The sequence below is a fragment of the Bos javanicus genome, chromosome 8 (assembly GCF_032452875.1).
Source record: "Bos javanicus breed banteng chromosome 8, ARS-OSU_banteng_1.0, whole genome shotgun sequence".
Taxonomy (NCBI): Eukaryota; Metazoa; Chordata; class Mammalia; order Artiodactyla; family Bovidae; genus Bos; species Bos javanicus.
Window position 1 is genome coordinate 104808730 of NC_083875.1, and position 19702 is coordinate 104828431.

The 19702-nt window shown below is 48.0% G+C and overlaps 1 protein-coding gene and 1 long non-coding RNA gene across 15 annotated transcripts in view; one reads left to right on the forward strand and one right to left on the reverse strand.

The window, feature by feature from the left end:
* Positions 1–755: 755 nt before the first annotated feature.
* Positions 756–18602, forward strand: LOC133253214 (uncharacterized). The gene is made up of 3 exons (XR_009738238.1): positions 756–10814; positions 11810–11940; positions 17093–18602. It is a non-coding gene; the product is annotated as an uncharacterized LOC133253214 (long non-coding RNA).
* The window catches only part of TNC (tenascin C), a 102502-nt gene continuing 100929 nt past the window's right edge, over positions 18130–19702 (reverse strand). For all 14 annotated transcript variants that reach the window (XM_061426638.1, XM_061426635.1, XM_061426637.1 and 11 more), the window contains one exon: positions 18130–18852. In XM_061426638.1, the coding sequence (XP_061282622.1) occupies positions 18742–18852 (111 nt within the window). In that variant the 3' untranslated portion in view covers positions 18130–18741. The remainder of the gene's footprint in view (positions 18853–19702) is intronic.

Genomic DNA, 19702 nt, shown 5'->3' on the forward strand with positions numbered 1-19702 from the left:
CATCCTAAGGTTCCATAAGCCGCGCCTAGGCGTCATCCTGAAGAAGAATTGGGGATGGCAGGGTCAAACCATCACTTTAGAGATTGGACCTTTCTCTTGTAGAGAAACTGAGAAATTTCTAAAGCGTTTATTAGTATTTCAATTACTGGTGCAAATTAAGTGTAAATTATATAAAACTTAAAGTCCACATTTTTATCTGGCTCACTGGCTTGAAGATTAGATCTCTGGGTTCGTTAGGGAAAGCAACACATTTCAAAGCTGGCTCACTCCAAGGTCAGCTTCGGCAAATTGAAGGAGGGACACGCCCATCATTCTTCTACAATGTTGCTACACTTCCGTGACTTTTATTTTGAGAAAGAAAAGAAAAATATTGAAAGGTAAAAAGAATAATATCCCATGCATTACCACTACCCAGAGGAACAAACGCTAAGGCCTTGTCATATTTGTTTCGAGTTTTCTAGACACACGTGAAACACTACGGATGAAATACAGCCCCCCTTTACCCTTATCCCCAGACCCGCTTTCCTCCTGTCTTCCCCAGAAGCAACCAGGTTCACGAGTTTGATGTGTGTTCTTGTCCACTGGAAAATACCTTTATCTATACAAATGCACACATCCAGGAAAAATACAAAATACTGTGTATGTGTTTAAAATACAACCAGATGGTACCCACCTGTATTTATAATTCAATAACTGCATTTTTCGTTCATTCTTAATGAGACTACATTCTAATGGTTCTACTTATCCAGCTGCTACATTTCATTTACTTTCCTGTTGATAGGCATTCTGTTTTCTTCCTTACTTTAAAATGTGCAGCCAGGTTTCAGTGGACATCTCTGCACAGTAGTCTGCCTTGACCTGTGGTTTCACTTCCTGCAGTTTCACTTTACCTGTGGTCCATGAGGGTCCAAAAACTACTAGATGGAAAATTCCAGAAATGAGCAATTTATATAAGTTTTCATTTGCTCACCATTATGATGAAACCTCCGGCTGTCCTGCTGTGTCCCAGCCAGGATGTGAGTCATCCCTTTGTCCAGGGCTTCTCACCTATTAGTCACTTTGTAGATGTATTGGTTGTCAGTCCACTCCTGTGGTGTCTCAGTGCTTCTGTTCAAGTCACACTTACGGGCCCGAAGTGCAAGAGTAGCGACTCTGACAAGACACTGTGTGTAAAGAGTTCTGTATGACCTGTGATTTCAGGCATGCGCTGGGGGTCTTGGAACGTATCTGCTGAAAGTAAGTGGGGGCACGGTATGCATTTCCATGAACACAGATGCTTCTCTCTCTATGTTGTGCTTCGAGGCGCGGACTGCTGGCTTTATTGTATGAGGCTGTTCTCACACAAGGGCCTCAAGAACCTGTGCCTGTGTCCGTCTTTTCCTCAGACGCTGAATTCCTTGAGGCTGTGGGCTGGCACCCCTGTACTGCCTGCTCCTGGCACAGAATGTTGAGATAAATGAACAGATACACGAATGAAGGAAAGGCACCGCCTGCTTTCCCAGTCTAGCTGCTTCCCTCACCCCAGCATGACGAGAGTCAAAGGAAGTCCCTGCCACGACTTGCAACATGTATTACTCAAATGAGCTCTTTTAATTAATTACCACAACTTTCTGAGATATAGAATTTTGTAGGTGATAAAACAGAGGCTTAGAGATGTGACGTGAATTCCTGCCATCACAGTCACTGGGAGTGAAGGCGGGATTTGAGCCCAGGTCAGTCCGGACCCCACAGCCTATGGCCCTGGCAACCTTCCTCTTCCTCTCCAACACTGGGACTTGCTAATATGAAGCCCGTCTGGTCCTTCGCCTTCATCAGCATGACATCAGCTGACACTCTCCACCTCAACTCACCTTCATTAATTATCCCACAGCTTTGACTAATTAACCTACATCTTTCTGTCTTGGGCCTTGGGTGTACATATTAGGATTTAAAATGTGAGTAAGATGCTTTGGTATCAGTGAAGTTAACCCTGTAATTTCCATAATAATGGGAAAGCTAGACCAAGGAGCCAAGGAAGCAGGCTGCAAGTGACGTGGTGAATTAGAAGCCAGGCTAAAGTCAATACCAGCCTCCTGGGTGCAGGTCTGGAGCCCTTCGATCTGACTTTTGGCTCTTCTCTGACAGGGAGGAGAGCGGGTGGTGAATGGCTTTATAGTCTCACTGATCTTAGGGCCGAAGCAGAAGGGCACGGGGAAAGGCTTGGGGGCAGGAGCGAACACCACAGAAGCCAGGGAACACGCCTGCAGCAAAGCCCAACTTGTAAGTGCCAGATGCACATGCTGAGTTCTCTGGACTCAGGTCAGAGGAGAAAGCTGTCTTGACGGCATAAGACTGTACTGGCCAGGGTTGGCTCACTGCCACAGCAGACACCATGACACCATGTGGCAAAATGCTGTACCGATTTATGGCTTGATCATATCACGGCCCGATGCTCCTGCTGGGTGGGCTTGGTCTCTGCTGTCTGGGGTTGTTGGGGGAGTCAGGCTCCTTCATCTGCAGACTCTTCCATCTCCCACCCACAGCCTGCAACATCAGTGTCCAAGGTGAGTAGAGGGAGCCGTAAGTCCGGGCCAGTCAGGGGCATAGCAGTGCTGGAGGAGGCGTGTCTGGTCCCACGGCCCAGGGCTAGTATTTCAACCACACTATCCTGCCTCTCAGTGTCCTTGATCCTGTTTACTCCTCTCAGGAATGGGAACCATGCAGCCTGCTCTTCCCACCCGCAGCCCTGAGATTTCAAGCCCTGGAATATGTTTTATAAACGGATGTGTGCCCTGCAGGTGGAAGCCTGGCTGTGGTTTCTTCTCCAAGTGACAGAGAACTCAGCAGCCTGTCCACCCTGACCTGGAAGGACATCTTTACTTCAGACCCTGAAAGGAGATCTGAGAAACCTCACTAATGGATGGAAAGAGAGCTGCAGTGTGACTGCCTCGAGCGTGGTCACTACCGCTGCATTTGAGGCACAGGGGGTCATCTCTCCCCAGATGCTGTGTGTCCATGTGCTGTGTGTGTGCACGTGGACACAGGCAATCAGTTCCCACCTCTCCCCGCCCCTGCCACCTGGAGCCATCAAGCTTACAGCCACAGGGTCAGTGGTTGACCTTGAAGCCGGGCTGCCATGCCCTTGGAGGCTGGAAGGGTAGTTGGTTGGCCTATTGCATGGAATTGGGAATCCAGAGTCTCAGGTTGTAGCGCTCAGTGGGCTCACTTTCCTCATCTACACCACAGGGAGAATGCCTTACACAGCCGTTATGAGAACGAAAAGAGTCTCATTATGAAAACTGCTGAGCAGAGTGAAAAGAGGCGGCAGTCAGGAAAGCTGCGGTTCTTTTTATGCCATGTCCAACATGCTAGAGACATGAGTTCTGGGCACTTGTATAAGGGATGAGTCAGAACCTTACCTTGTGGCTTCCCGGTGGCCCCATTTCAATAAGCGGACTTTTGCCTCAGTGTCCCCTCCCTGTCTGTCCCAATTCCTTCCCTGCATCTCAGTGGGCTTCTCAGAGGATCCAGTCAAGGCGGGACCCCTCCAGCCACCATGGCTGGTGGGCTGGTTCCTAGGCGGGGCTCCTCCGTGCTGACCGCGCCGGGCGGCTCAGCCTGAAATCTAGAGCCTCCCCACGGCCCGTTCACGGTCTGGCTTGTGTCAAGCTCATGGACCTGGTCTGAGATGGCCCTCCTGCTCCTCATTACAGCCACCCTGAGCTTCACTGCCTCAGTCTGGAAGGCCTGAGACCGAGCCTGAGAGGAGAGCTCTGCAGCTGGTCCCGGGATGCAGGCGTGAGGGCGTGGGCAGGATGTGGCAGGGAGGACCAGCTCGGGCTCTGGTCTGCAGTTCTTGCCCTGGGCAGCTGTGGCTCCATCCCACCAGGGCTCCTGTGAGAAGCCTTGCTGGTCGTGCCTCGAAATTGTCCCAGGGAAGGAGAGGTTGTAGCGCTGTCTTCATCCCACTTGGGATGTCAGAGCTTCTCAGGGCAGTCCCACCTCCCACTTCAGAAACATCCCTGAGTTAGACCCCAGGAGGCTTCCCAGGCTCTGAAGAAAGCCCTGAGGCAGAGGGTGGGGAGGCTTAGAGGCACGTGCTTGAGGGACAGTCGCCCCCTGCAGCCACCCTGATAGCCGGAGGATGTCGGATACAGGCAGAGTCCACAGGAGCAGCTCAGCAAGCTGCTTCTCACTTGGGGCCTTCCACTCTGCCCATGCCCTGCTCACTCTATGGTCTAGGTTCAGAAGTCACCTTCTTGAAAGGGGCTTTCCTAGCATCCCATCTGAAGGTGCCCAGCTGTGATTACTCCACTCCCCATTTTCCCTTCCAGACCCTTCTCCGGCAAACTGGCCAGTGGAGCTGAAAACCTACTAGCCTAGATAGGTTGTCTGGGTGTTGGGACAGGTTCACACAAGACCTGCACCAGGCTTGGGTTGGGGTTGTTACAAAAGTGCATGCATGCTAAGTCACTTCAATCATGTCTGACTCTTTGCGACCCTATGAACTGTAACCCACCAGGCTCCTCCGTTCATGGGGTTTTCCCGGCAAGACTACTGGAGTGGGTTGCTGTGCCCTCTTCCAGGGCATCTTCCCAATACAGGGATTGACCGCATGTCTCTTATGTCTCCTGCATTTGCAGATGGGTTCTTTACTACTAGCAGGACTACATGGGAAGCCCTCTTATAGAAGTGTGTGTGCGCTAAGTTGCTTCAGTCGCATCCGACTCTTTGCGACCCTATGGACTGTAGCCCACCAGGCTCCTCTGTCCATGGGATACTGGAGTGGGTTGCCATTTCCTTCTTCATCTTTATAGAAAACTAGGGGTCAAATGTCAGTGCTGGTCCAGGGAGAAGATGCCAAAGGAGTGCTAAAGCTTTGATTGATTGTCAGATATTGGGGTAGGAAATGTCAGAGTCAGGAACGCAGGCGAGGTAAGTACCTAGCAAAAACTAACCAAGCAGTAGGAAGTGGGAACTCAGGAGGAGACTGAAGGTCCGGTGTTATTTCCACAGACAGTGCCAGGCGGGCAGGAGTCTCTTGGGGAAGGACAAGATGTGCCTTCTAGTTCTGCTTTGTCATTTGAAGGGCACTTTCCCATCTCTGGTTGTCTCCCTTGATGTGACCACACCAGTGATGTCATTCAAGGTTGGGAGAAGTGACGACTTGTGTACACACCCCAGTGAAGACACGTTTCTATCCTGTAGGTCATTTTGAAACCCTGAAGGTAATGGGATTTTAAGACCAGGAAGGAGTCTCTTTTTGAGTCTTAGTCCAAAGGGGAAGTGGCCTGAAGTGGCCCCTAGAATTCTGGAATGCAGAAGAGCAGGGCCCTGCCTTCTAGAGACCATAGCTTTCCAAGCCCCAGATGAGAGAGGTCACTGCTCTGTAGGCCAGCTCAGGTGTTCGTTTCTCAAGGACCTCGAGATCCCCGTCTCAATTCCCCATGCTGGGAGGCAGGCCTCAAGTCAGGAAGAGCCTGCAGAATAATGTGTCGGCCTGGGAGACAGAGAAAGCAGTAGGTCGGGCCCTTACGTGTATGGATCCTCTTCCCTTCTAACTCAGTTGCAACCAACAGCCTCTTTCAGTGTTTGTACAGTTGGATTCTGCAGTTCCTGAGAGTGAAGCTTGAGTGGTAGAGGAAAGACATACTCCTTTACCCTTAAAACCAGGGTCTACAGTGTGGGCTGGCTCCGTGGCCAGCCTTTGCAGTGTATCATGTCCAGTTGACCTTTGAACAACAGGAGTTTGAACTGTTAACGTCCTGTATACAGGGATTATTTTTTCAGTAAATATGTACTGCTGGATCCGTGGTTGGCTGAATCTGGGAATGAGGAACTGTAGATACAGAGGGCAGACTGACTGTGTCCACAGCCGGAGTCATGATTCCTGGATGATGAGGTTCTAAGTTAGTGTTCCATTTTAATCCTAAATGCTTTAAGTAAACCACCGCCTCAAGAGTGTAGTTTTGAAGTTATCTAATCTTTCTGTGTCTCAGTTTCCTCCTCTGGATAATGGACATACTGGCATCATTTATCTCTTAGGATTTGTGCGCACGTGTGTGTGTATGCGTGAAAGTTACATGTGTTTCTACCTGAGAAGCACTTACAATAGTACTTGGCATATATCTAGAACTGTTTCAAGGGTTTGATGATATTATTTTTGGCATCATCACTCATTTAAAGATGGTGAATTTGAGGGAGAGAAATCAGGTATTATTTTCAAACTAGAGGAGCCCACGTTGGGAGCCAGTGTGCACTTTTTCATTTTCCTTATCTTCTATCTTACTTTTTTGCAAAGAGCTTTGTGATGGTTTACATTTCCCCGGTGGCTCCATCAGTAAAGAATCTGCCTGCTGTGCAGGACCCTTAGATTCAATCCCTAGGTTAGGAAGATCCCTTGGAGAGGGAAATGGCAACCCACTCCCGTATTCTTGCCTGGGAAATCCCACGGACGGGACAGCCTGACAGGTTACAGTCCATGGGGTCGCAAGAGTCAGACACAACTTAGCAACTAAGCCTACCTACCTATGGGTTAAACAGAAGCAAAATTGAGTCACTGGGTTGCAAAAGGAAACAGGAAGGATCTAGAAGGAGTAGATTATGCTTCAGACCTAAGCCGTGACGATTTGAATAGTGGCCAATGAACTTGTCTTTAATTTACTGGCAGTTTAGACAGTGAGCAAACATGCCAGATGACATATGTTTCTCTTCCTGATCACAACCTCAGGTACACATCCATTTGCAGAAATGAACTCATTGGGGGCAGGGAGGTGGGGGTCATACACAATAGGAATCTATTATGTGGTTCCTTTATGTATAAATGACTCGGAGTGGAGTTTACTATGGCTGTGTTTTACTAATTAGTTTTACTAATGAAAAGCTGTCAAATGTGTGAATCTTACGTGACTCCTCTGGAAGATCCAGAGACTTTGCTTTTTGGAGCTGAAATACTAAATTAAAAATCATCGGGTAAATGAAAAACACATTATAAGTGTTAGCTGCCTCTCACCTAGCAGACGTATACTTAAATTTTAGATTTCCTTTCCTCCCTCTGCCCCAAACTCTTCCATGGAGCAGCTCCCTGAACCTAGGGCACGTGAATGCGCCTGTCTGCTATTCCTGAATTAACTGCAAGAATCCGCATCAGTCCCATCTGTAAACCAGCCAGGCAGATGCTCAGCAGCCAGTCACCATGTATGTACCGTGTGGTCCTAGGGAGCAGAAGGAGGAGACCATTTACTCAGCACCGAGTCTATGCCAGACACTTACTGGGACACTTTATACATATTGTTGCATTTGTCGTAGTCATTTGAGGTAGCTATTATTATTTCCAATTTATGGATAAAAGCGATCGAGGCTTAGAGAAGTTATGTAGCTTAACAAAGATCACATAGCTGGTTCTGTAGCAGAACTAGAACTTGAAACCATCAATCAATCGGTTTGTTTATCGATTTAGCACATTTCTGTCTTCCGTGCCTGATTCTGCTAAGTAGTGATTCCTGCCTTCACCACATATGCAGTCTGGTTGGGGAGGCAGTTTTCTAATTCCTTGCCTAGTGGCCTTGCTATAATCAATCTGAAGCCTTAGTATTAAAAACATGTATTATATTCTGTCCATGAAGTCATTTACATCCATTTGAATGCTCTTGGTGTTTAGGTTAAGTGGAGAAGAAAGAATGAAGTGTAACTGAGAAAGGGAGATGAATGATAATGTTAAATACTTTTTACACTGAAGATCTCCTTTATGGAGACAGTGTCTGTGACCAAGCCTCCAGTAATTTCCCAAGAGAAGTTTAGAAAGTGAAATCTGGCCTGGAGCAATCCCTTGTAGCAGAGTCCTGGCAGGGGAGGCAGTGAGGTTCTCTGGCGATAAGTCAGAGTTGAGGCTGCAGGTTTCTCTTCCTATAACGAGCTGGCTTCGGAGAAACCAAGTAAACCCAGAATTCTTAGGAGGTTCGTAGTGTTGCCAGCTTGCAAATATGGCTCCCCGACCATGGTGTTCCCTGGAGGAAGGGCCAGTCGACACTGTTTTTCTTTTCTTTTTACGCCTCTGTCTCCCCAAGGGGCCACTTTCTTCATAAGACCAACATCTGTGTTTCGTGGTATCTTCACTCTTTCTTGATAGCCCTTCCTTTTGTTGTATTAGAGCCTCAGGATGGAGCCTGAAAGCCTGAAGTAGAAATATTCTAGATGCCTTGCAGCTGAACCAGAGGTGCAAAGTCCATTTGGGGGCTGAAAGGACCTTATACTGCTCTGTTTAATCTCTGGCCACTGCCAAGCCCTGGGATGCCTCCACTGTCCGGGGCTCACTGCTTCCGTGGCTGCCTGTTCTCTGGGTGGCTTTGGTCACTAGAATTTCTTTTCTGATGTGAGGGCCATTTGTCCCCGTGTAGATTTCACTGTTGGACTCTCATTCTTCTGTCACCTAACAGAGTAAGTCTGCTCTGTCCTTTCCATGACAGATCTTTAGAGAGTTGGAAACAGAGGGTCTCTCCCTTGTTGCGGTGAGCAGGGGCTATTCCATTTTTCTTTGTCTAAAGAGCTGGGGATTCTAAAATTCTCACGATCCCGATTTTCTCAATATGCAGCATTCAAAAACTGAAAGATTGATTGGGACTTCCCTGGTGGTTCAGTGGTTCGCAATCCACCTTGCAATACAGGGGACAGGCGTTCTGATCCCTGGTCCTGGAAGATCCCGCAGGCCGAGGGGCAATAAAGCCCAGGCACCACGACTACTGAGCCCACACCCTGGAACCTGTGCTCCACAAGATGCAGTGAGAAGCCTGGTCACTGCAACTAGAGAGCAGCCTGAGCATCAGTGAAGACCCAGACTAGCCAAAAGTAAATTAAGAAAAAAAAAAAAAAGACAAATATATTAATGAAACATCTATTAATTGAGTGCAACCTTTTCGAATGGGCCTGTTTGTGACCTCACAGCTCTTCCCAATAACTTCCAGGCAGCTGTTATAAATTTGCTGTTGTTCTTTAGTCACTCAGTTGTGTCTGACTCTTTGCAACCCCATGGACTGTAGCCCACCGGGCTCCTCTGTCCATGGAGGTTTCCAGGCAAGAGTACTGGAGTGCGTTGCCATTTCCTTCTCCAAGGAATCTTCCCAACACAGGGATCGAACCCAAATCTCCTGTGAGTCTCCTGCATTGCAGGCAGATTCTTTACCCCTGAACCACTGGGGAAGCCCTTATTATAAATTGATTCCTTAATAAACAAACCTTAATTGTGCAGCTGCTGTGTTGAAGCTCTGTGTCCTACAGATGTGAACACAGAAGAACAGTCCATGCCCTCATGGAATTCTCAGCTTGCTCTGAAGCTAACCCTGGGAGCTAACTGAGTTGGAAGCCCTTTGCTGCCTTGAACTGGGATTTGGGGTGGAGATGGATGCCTTTGAAAGCTGATTCTAATGCTCACCTGAAGGGTGTCCAGGTGGAGTGGAGTCTTTTGGCTCCGCTGAGCTGGGTCTGCTGTGTCCTTGTGTCTCAAGTTCTGTTTCCACACCTGGGACCTGCTCCACTCTGCCTTCTCCCAATTGCTTAGAAGTCCTTGATTGTGGGAAAGTACAGCTGCGGAGACCTCAGTGCCCCGGGCGCACTGAGGTAATTGGGGTAACCCAGGCCTCATTTTGCTCTGGAAAGCAGATGCACTTTTGGATAAGCCTCTTTCGCTTATGTACCCACACCTAGGTCAGTTCAATTCAGTGATGTTCCAGCCATACCTGGAAAATTCCCTTCCTTTCTTTCTATTTTAGTAACCCTTCAAAGTTAATGCTTGTAAATAAAAAAACTTGAGAGGTCAGCTGCTTTTGCTCACTTCCCATCAGCCCTTGAGAAAGGAGGGTTTTGTGTGGTGGGGTGGTGGGGCCTCTGACCAAAATTGGAGGATGCTCTCCAAGAGGCCACATGTGTGGAAAGTCCCTGGAGAAGTCATTTTCACGGGGCATGTATAGTGCTGTGTCTTTGAAATGACTGATATTTATGGTGTTTTTTTCCTCTGAATGTCCTGCTGGATTTCTCCCTCCTTGGCTGTGGGACAGTCTCAGCCTATAGGCACAGGAGAGGCTGCTGTCTGGGGCTCTTGGTAGAGCAGTTCCTTTCCTGTTTCTTAAAATCCTGCCATTAGATTCTGACCCAGGAGATAAAGAGGTGGGTGAATGGGACTGAGTTCAAATCCATATTGACTGTCTGGCCGCTTGGGAGAAATTACTTCTTTTCTGAGTTTGTTTGTTTCCACTTACAGTGATGATCTGGGAACAAAGTCAGTGAACTCAATAGCAAAATGAGACGAGGCTTAAAGACCTCTCCTCCTAGGTCTGATCAAATGTATTCCATTAACATGTAATGACTGAGAAACAACGGAACAGGCTCCATTCTAGGTGCTGAAATACAGCAGAGGGGAAATGCATTTGAAGTCCCTGTTGTCATAAAGCTTGGTTTCTGGAAAATATATACACACCTAAGTAGACCAGTAGCATGTTCAGTGGAAATATACGCTATGGAGAAAAAGAGAGTCCTGGGGATGGGAGAGCACGTGTGTGTTTATGTAGGAGATGAGGGAAAGGCTCATCGAGATGACGCTGGGAGGACACGTGAAGGACGTGTGCCTGTGGGCCAAACCTGGGTGGGTGGGGAACACTCCAGGCCAAGGGTCTGCAGTGGCAGAGCCATCGCTGATTGTTGGATTCACAGAGCAGCAGGAGGCCAGTGTGTCAGAACATCTTGTGATCAGGATAAAAGAGTCGAGGCCAAGGAAGCATCAGGACACAGATCACTCCGGGCTTCGAAGGCCACTGTGACACCTTGGCTCTGCTCCAAGCCAGAAGGTGAGCTCTGGGGGCTTTTAAGCAGAGGAACGCAACTCAACATTTCAGGAAGGTGGCACTGGGGGGCTAGGCCTTAGGACAGAGGGTCCTTGGCTTCCTTTTCAACGCTGCTCAAGATGCTCAGGATAATCTGGAGTGACTGCTGTTTGAACCAGGCTTTAGAGGCGAAGAGAAGGTAAAACAGTAGCGCCTGAGGGCAGCAGGTGTTGGTCTGCAGTCTAGACGAGCCTCCCTTTGTCTGCAGGAAGCGGTCAGGAAGGAGGACAGAAGTTTTGTAGCTGCAAGGCCTGGGACAAACCAAAGGCACAGGGAAGTAGAAAACACGAGCTTGGCCTTCACAAGCAGCAATCGGGGATTAACACGCAAAAGTTAATTAGTGATGGGACATCCATGCATATGGATGCATGCCGGGGAAGTGGGGTCCTCGCCAGGGGTCCTGGCAGAATCTGAGTGGGGACTGGACACAAGGGCCATAACCTTCCCTCCCTGTCCCCACGCTGTTCTGCCCATCTCCCCACTCAGTGTACTTTTGCAAGAGGTGATGAGCAAGAGGGTTTGTGGTTGTTGATGGGAGGCTCTGTGTAGCAGAGAGGGAGGCGAGGGCAGAAGGGGTGCCTGCCGTGCCTTGCTGCCTTGGACTGGGTGTGAACCCCTCCTGGAATGAGGGACTAGAGTAATAGTAGAGAAGGAGTTTTCTTGAGAGTGTCCTGTGAGTCTGGGAGCCCCTAGCCCCATCAACACATCTATAAAGAAGCGCTCTCCTAAAGCCGGGGGAGGCTGCCATCTGCTGGTTGACTGCAGTATTTCACCCAGGTGCTCCGCTTTGGACAAAAATCTTTCAATGTTAGAGAATCATCTGCGTGGGCATTTTCTCCAGGTCAGGCGCTGCCCATAAAACATTTCAGGCAGATTCTTTACCATATGAGCCATCAAGGAAGCCCTTTAAATCATCACCGATTCTCATCAGCATATGTCCTCTTTATTCTCGTTTTTAGGGATGCTCAAAAAAATTAAGTACCCAGATCCAGGTCATTCAGAAACTGGAAAACTTGGAATTCAAGCTCAGCCCTGACTACAAACATGACTACTTGAAGAAGTTGTTATGTTCACATCAGCTCTGCAAATTGTGAGTGTTGTGAGGGGACCAGCAAATGGGAGGTGTTCTGGGTGTGTTGAGCGGAAAAGTGGAGACAGGATAGATCTGTGGATGGATGGACGGACAGATGGATGGATGCGCCCCAAGGTGCTGCATCCCAGGGGCCCACGGATTCAGGTTTCAGTCCCAGCTCTGGCCTTTCAGGTCTGGTGACCTTGGAGAGGCCATCTCAGAGCTCTGACACACAGCTTTATCTGTAACTGCAAACGTGCTGGGATAATTGTGGGAGCTACTTGTTTTGACTGTGTGTATGTGTGTCTTTCTGTGTGTTTTCTTTCTGTAACATCTTGCAGTTTATTTTCCAGTCTCGGTGAGGCTGGAGCGATTCTCAAGAGGACAGCTTCTCCCTGTCCCCCTTCCCAGCTCTATCTACATTCTTCTGCTCAGACGGTAAAGAATCTGCCTACAATTCAGGAGACCCAGGTTCGATCCCTGGGTTGGGAAGATCCCCTGGAGAAGGGAATGGCTACCCACTCCAGTATTCTTGCCTGGAGAATTTGATGGACAGAGGAGCCTGGCGGGCTACTCTGGGGTTGAAAAGAGTTGGACACAATTGAGTGACTAGCACTTTCTGGGCAGGGAGGAGGACGAGGGAGTGAGCCCTCTGCTGGCTCCTGATATACCACAGCACCCAAATCCTGGCAAGGTGCAGGCAGCAGGAGTCCAGGGCCCCAGTGGACAAAAGTGGACAGACAGATGCCTTTCCAGTGCAGGAGCGAGCTGTCTCAAGGATGTGCTGGTTATGTATCTCTTGGCCTAAACACCTCTGGCACTCTCAGCTCTGCCCAGAAGATGCAAAGCCTTTGAGAGAGTCATTTCCTAGGCAGGTTGATAGGAAATCTAGGGGTCCCCAAGGAGAGAGGGGTCTGGAATTCTCAAGGAGGAAGAAAGGACAAACTTTTCACAGTCTTTGTAGACCAGGACCTGGGGACTGGAGTCGATGAAAATGAGAGGGTAACAGGCAGGAAGGCCAGGGGTCTCCAAATGGAGGAAATAGCCTGCAAGTGTCAGACATTTTTATCTCTCTTAAGCGGCAGGAGGAAACAAACTAGCAATATTTTTTCCTTCTCTATACAAATTTAAAGGGAGGTTTCTCTTAAAATACTGTGTTGCCATAATGACACCAGGGTTCGCCTGAAGTTAGCTATTCTCGAGCCTAGAGATAACCAATGCCTTTTTCTTATGGAAATGTCCGTCTTAAGCTATGCTAATGTGCTATGACTTTACCCCAAACTCTGTCTCCAAGTCAGTTCCGCCTCTTGGCCCAGAACCTACTTGACAAACCAGTATGGATATTGTTCCCCTAATCTATGTAAATGAAACTATTTGTATGGTGGTCTGCCCTTCTTCAAGATTCAAGTTAATCGTTTTATGGCCCAGGATAAACCATTTGGTGCCAAGATTATCCCAAAATGCATCTCATGGGTGAGGGGCCTGGTGCCATTCTGAATTTTAAGACATTCCTTTCTTTCATTAACAGACTGCTAGTGACTATATAACATCCAGCTAAAGACTAGCAGAGGGGGTACTCTTTCTGCCCCCTTCTGATGCCTATGTCAGAAGCTTTCTCTATCTCCTTTATACTTCAATAAAACTTTATTACACAAAAGCTCTGAGCGATCAAGCCTCGTCTCTGGCCCTGGATTGAATTCTTCTCCTCCGAGGGCCAAGAATCCCGGTGTATTCGCGTGATTCAACAACAACCTTTCACCTTCAAGGTGAGGCCCTGCACGCCTTCACCCATGGTGTCCAGCCTCAGCTTGCCCTGGCATCACCACTGTCCCCATGCTAGCCACAGCAACCTCGAGGGGCCTCCCCGATTCTCCTACCCAAATGCTGAAGAGCAATGCCTTAGCACTCCCAGGCCCTGCAGTCCTCCCTGTTCCGAGACCTAATGGAACCTTGACTCCAGCTCGCCACATCCTTAATTAGTCTGGCTTCACTGAGACCACAGGGAAAATCCCCTGTAGGAATTGAAGGCACCTCAAAAACAGGGGTGTAGACATGAATAACACTCCTGTTTTTGAGCTGCCCTCAATTCCTACAGGGGATTTTCCCTGTTGTCTCAGTGAAGCAGGGTTTCTCTGGTGGCTCAGTGGTAAAGAATCTACTTACCAAGCAGGAGACACAGGTTGCCTGGGTTGGGAAGATTCCCCTGGAGAAGGAAATGGCAACCCACTCCAGTATTCTTGTCTGGGAAATTCTATTTACAGAGGAGCCTGGCAGGCTACAGTCCATGGGGGCTGCAAAGAGTCAGACGGGACTTAGTGACTAAACAGCAGCAGCAGCAGACGTGGATAATCTTGCTGAGACTTCAAGCCCTATGGATTTTCCCTTCTAAACATCTCTCAGAACCATATGCTTCGTGTCTATTAATAGGAACACACTTACGCAAACTCCGTCACCTTTAACCTGGCCTCCTGCAGTGACCTCCGTACAGCTCTCTCCCATCTGTACTTCCAGCCCCAATACAAACTGCAGCAAAAAGATTTTTTTCTTTAATTGAAGAATAATTGATTTACAGTATTATGTTAATTCTAGGTGTACAGCATGGCGATTCACACATTTACTCATTCATTTACACATATGTGTTTTTTTCATATTCTTTTCCCTTATAGGTCATCACAGAATATTGAATAGAGTTCCCTGTGCTATATAGTAGGCCCTGCTGCTTATCTATTTTATACAGAGTAGTGTGTATGTGTTAATCCCAACCTCTTAATTTATCCCTCCCTCCACTCCTGTTTCCCTTTTGATAACCATACATTTGTTTTCTATGTCTGTGAGTCTCTTTCTGTTTTGCAAAAAAAAGTTCTTTCTTCCTTTTTTTTTTTTTTTATTCCACAGATAAGTGATATCATGTGACATTTGTCTTTGTCTAATTTACCTCTTGCAGTGTGATAATCTCTAAGTCCATCCAGGTTGCTGCACATGGCATTATTTCATTCTCAAAAAGATTAAACAAACAAACAAACAAACAGGCATGAACATTATACTCCTCTGCTTACAATTCCTTGGTAGCTTCCTGTTGTATTCGGGGAAAAGAGCAAAATCCTTATTCTGGACCCAGAGAACCTGTGGAATTGGGTTCTTGTTGCTGCCGCAGTCTCCCTAGCTCCTGGGCCTCTGGCTTTCTTTCTGAGCAGCCTGGCAGCCTCGGGGCCTCTAGGAATACCCTACCCTCTGCCTCCGCTCCCTCTGTCACTGGTCAACTCCTGCTCATCATGTAGGCTGTGATTCACGTGCCCTTCCTCGGGGAAGCTATCCTAGTCCGGTCCCGGCTAGATGTTCTGCTAGTCCCTTGTACTGGCTTCCAGGGCGTGCCTTCAGTCTGCAGTAATCCATTTGCTTGTCTGATGTGAATGTATAACCCATAACGCCAGCCTCTTCCTGGCAGGAAGGTTGCATGAAGGCTGCGTGAGGGCGGGACGTGTGTTGGTTTGTTCACTTAGCGCCGGGCACGTGTGGGTTACTCAGCATGGACTTTTAAATGAAAAGGGAAACGAGAATCTTGGGAGACGAGAGCCATCAGCGGAGCCCCCACGGAGCCCCCTGGATACGCTGGGGCTGGCCAGGTGTGCTGGAAGGAGAGTGGCGGGGCAAGGCAAGCCGAGAAGGGGAGAAGGTGGGCTGGATCGTGGTCCCAAAGGACGGGGCTCTGTGGGCGGATGCTGAAGGTGGTTGTGGGGAAGCACCTCAGAGGCTCTTGGGCCTGTATTCCTTGCTGAGATGGCTCTGGAAAAGGAATTCCCTGACTCATCCCCCACCCATCTCCACCAGTCTCCTTCCTTCCACGTCCCTGTGCTGCCTGCCAGAAGCCTGGGGGCATGGGAGTCCATTGGTCTCATTCTTGAAGGGTGGTCTTTAGGATACAAAGCAGGAAGCAGGGAGCAGAGCAGATGGAGAAGGGCAAAGAGAAGACCAAACACCCTGGAAATGCGCTTTTGATGGAGAGCTACAGACTGCATCATGGAAGTGGAAGCGGGCTTGCACCTTGAGGGGGGACTAGGATTTCACAAGACCTTTCAAGATGGAGGTGGCTGCTTGAACAAAGCCACCAAGCCAGTCACTGAAAGATGTGTTTAAGAAATACTAAACTCACACTTCGGACCAGTACTTGTGGAGTGCAGAGACCCACTGTGGAGGTTTTGAATGCCATGGCCTCAGGCCTTCTGCCCAGCTAGTCCCCGTGTGGACACAACTGCAATCTTCTGAAGGCCTTTTGAATAAGGACTCTTGTTTGATGTGGCCTCTTCACCAAGAGACTTTGACTCTTGTGTAGCTTCTGGGGAACACCTTACCAGCTTACTGTATCTGTCTTTCTTGGGAGGGGTAGGCTGAGGCTCAGGGGCTCCCGAGTCGGCAGTCAGTAGAGGGTTAAGCCCCCATATAAGGTCTGGTTGTTCCAGGGAGCCAGTTTATTTGGGTTTACACAGCAAGGCTAGTGTTGCTATGGCTGGCTTGCAGGCAACAAGTCTTATGATCTGGAAGAGCAAACTGTGTATATAGCATGACGGCATTTATTAAAGCAAGATAAACGCAGCAGCAAAGGATCTGGCTGGAGCCATAAATTCCTCTGATTCTCCTTTCTGAGCCATCACATTCCATTTGAGTGAGCCCTATCGGGCCAAACATTTCCATTAAATAAAGTCGATTTGTTGAAAATCCCTAAGAGAATGAACTGAGAGTCGCCCCCTCCCTCCACCCCCAATCCCTGTTTGAAAAGAGAAATGTGTAATGTGTGGTTCTGACTCACACTGTCTGAGTACAAACAGGTCTGCTGTTCTGGGCAGTGAGTCCCCTCCATCACTAGGGGTATTCAGACCAAACTGGGTGACGCAGGGCTCTCTTCGTTTTAGGGGGCGTCGAGCGGGGGGAGAAGGGTACGTTCCTAGGAGACATTGTCCCTGAGACTTCAGGTCATATGAGCCTAATGACAGATCCTGGTGACTTCCCCACACCCCTCATTCTGCACCACGGCACATGTATCCCAGGGAAGGGGGGAGTGTCATAAGGAACTTGGGGGAGAGCAAGGACATGGGGACCAGAAAACCTGAGTTTAAATCCTAGTTCTACAATTACTGGGACGGTAGCCACTGAAATCAACCCTGAGTCTTCACAGGAAGGACTGATGCTGAAGCTGAAGCTCCAATACTTTAGCCACCTGATGCAAAGAGCTGACCTGACCCAAAGACTCATTGGAAAAGACCCTGATGTGCAAAAGATCATGATGCTGGAAAAGACTGAAGGCAGGAGAAGGGGACGACAGAGGGTGAGATGGTTGGATGGCATCACTGACTCAATGGATATGAGTTCGAGCAAACTCTGGGAGATGGTGAGGGATAGGGAAGCCTGGTGTGCTGCCGTCCATGGGGTCACAAAGAGTCGGACACAACTGAGAGCTCAACAATAACAACAAAGTCGCCACGCACAGGTCATTCCATCCTATGACCCCCTGCCCAGTCCACCATGTACTGAGTGATAGTAGCCATCACCCATACTTATGCTGGGCACCTTGCAAAGGGCCTCATGGGATGATGTCTTTTATTTTCCACAGAAATGCTATGAAATTAACAAGTCCGTGTATCCCCACGTTATTGATCAGAAAACTGAGGCCTGGAGAGGTTAAGGAACTAAGGAATGGTGGAGGCAAGGTCAGAGCTTAGGCCTCTGGGGACTTCCACCCTCGCTCGATCACAGTTCTTACCTTGTCTGTGGCATTTAGGAGATTACTTTAGAAAATGGGTATAAAGGTGTCTTTTAAAATAATAAACTGCTAGTCTTGGAAGTGTTGAGCGGGAAGCTGAATCTTTTTTTTTTTTAGATATTAATTTATTTGGCTGCTCCAGGTCTTAGTTGCAGCTCATGGGATTTTTAATCGAGGCATGGGGGTTCTGGTTCCTGTGCAGGAACTGAACCCAGGTTCCCTGCACTGGACCACCAGGGAAGTCCCGAATCTTAAGTTACAAGCATTTTCCAAACTTGTTCAAGCTAAAAAATATTTTCCTCTCTCCCAGCCCGCAGTCTCCCTTTCCTTCTTCCACTCCCTCTTGGCCACCACCCCTCCTTACCTCTCCCTTCCCTCCTCGCCCACTTTGTTCAGATACATTGTCTTTGGTGGAATTCAGGCTTAACAGTCAATGAAAGGAAAACCAACAGTCAAATTTAAAAGTACTTGTGCTTTTATTAAAAAAAAAAAAAATACAATCAGGTACTGTCCAGATGTGTTTTGGAGAGGAAGATCTCTTTAAAAATCCTTAGTTTACATCATCATCATCATCATTATTATTATATTAATAATATTAATCGTATCCTTAAAATTGAAACAGCATTGCTTTTCTGAACGTAAAAAAAGGGACGGCTTCAAGACACACATTGAATCACTGCTAACAAAAATAATGATAATTAATTATACAGCTTTGTGTAAAATCCAGCTGGTTCTAAGACAAGCTACCACTGTACAGGCTACCCCGCTCCCATCCCCAGAGCCACCCAAGAGAAGGAAAACCACTGTGATGCTGTCGCTGCAAGACTTTTGCCGAATCAAACAACAGAATGGAAACCTGCCGGACACTGTGGTCTTTGGTGTGAAGGAAGTCATCGTGGAGTGGCTGAGGCCAGCTGCCGCAGGCCCCGACGATCCATGGTCAACTTTAGCTCCTGCCAGACGCCCAGGTGTGGCTTAATGGTCGGACTGCTCACATTGATGCTTTGGTAAAATTATCTTCAATCTCTGGGCCCTTCTCCTCTCCCCCAGTTGTCCCCGGAAACTTATGCCCTTTTGCGCCTGCCTTCGAGGTTTCGGAAGTTGCTGGGTCTCAGCTTCATCTCAGCAAACTGGATTGAATGCTCGTGGCCCTTCCAGTGGAACCAGTTAACACCCTGTGAAGGAGAGAAGACCTTCAGATTGGTTTCCATCAGACAAAGTATTCACTGACCATTGCTATTTAGTTAGGGGGACAAAATGAGCCCTATTTCAAACATATGGATCCCAGGGGGGAAGGAGAGGATGAATTGGGAGACTGGGATTGTCATATATACACTATTGACAACTATGTATAAATAGGTAACTATTTATCTAGTTAATCGTAGGTTCTATTAACCAGAACCTATTGTAGAGCACAGGGAGGTCTTCTCAATGTCCTGTGATGATGTAAATGGGAAGGAAACCCAAAAATGAGTGGAGATGTATATATATATATACATACACGTGGGGCTTCCCTGTTGGCTCAACAGTGAAGAATCCACCTGCCAATGCAGGAGACGTGGGTTTGATCCCTGGGTCAGAAAGATCCCCTGGAGAAAGATATGGCAACCCACTCCAGAATTCTTGCCTGGGAAATCCCATGGACAGAGGAGCCTGGCTGGCTACAGTTCTTGGGGTGGCAAAGAGTCAAATATGACTTAGCAACTAAATAACAACAGCAACATATGTGTGTGTGTGTGTGTGCACATGTAGCTGACTCACTTTGTTGTACAGTAGAAACTAACACAACATTCTAAAACAACTATACTCCAATAAAAATTAATTTAAAGGAAGAAGAGCTCTGTTTCAGTTTGACCACTTGGAAGCTCACGGCTGTATCCTGCTGATCTGTTTATTGATTTGCATAATCAAAACTTTCAAGAGACCTGGCTGAATCAGTTGTTTTTGTTTTTAACTTTAGTCAGAAGTCACCTGAGTTTGCACTGAACTTTGATCTGCCACCTTGAGATAAAGTGGTGGCTGATG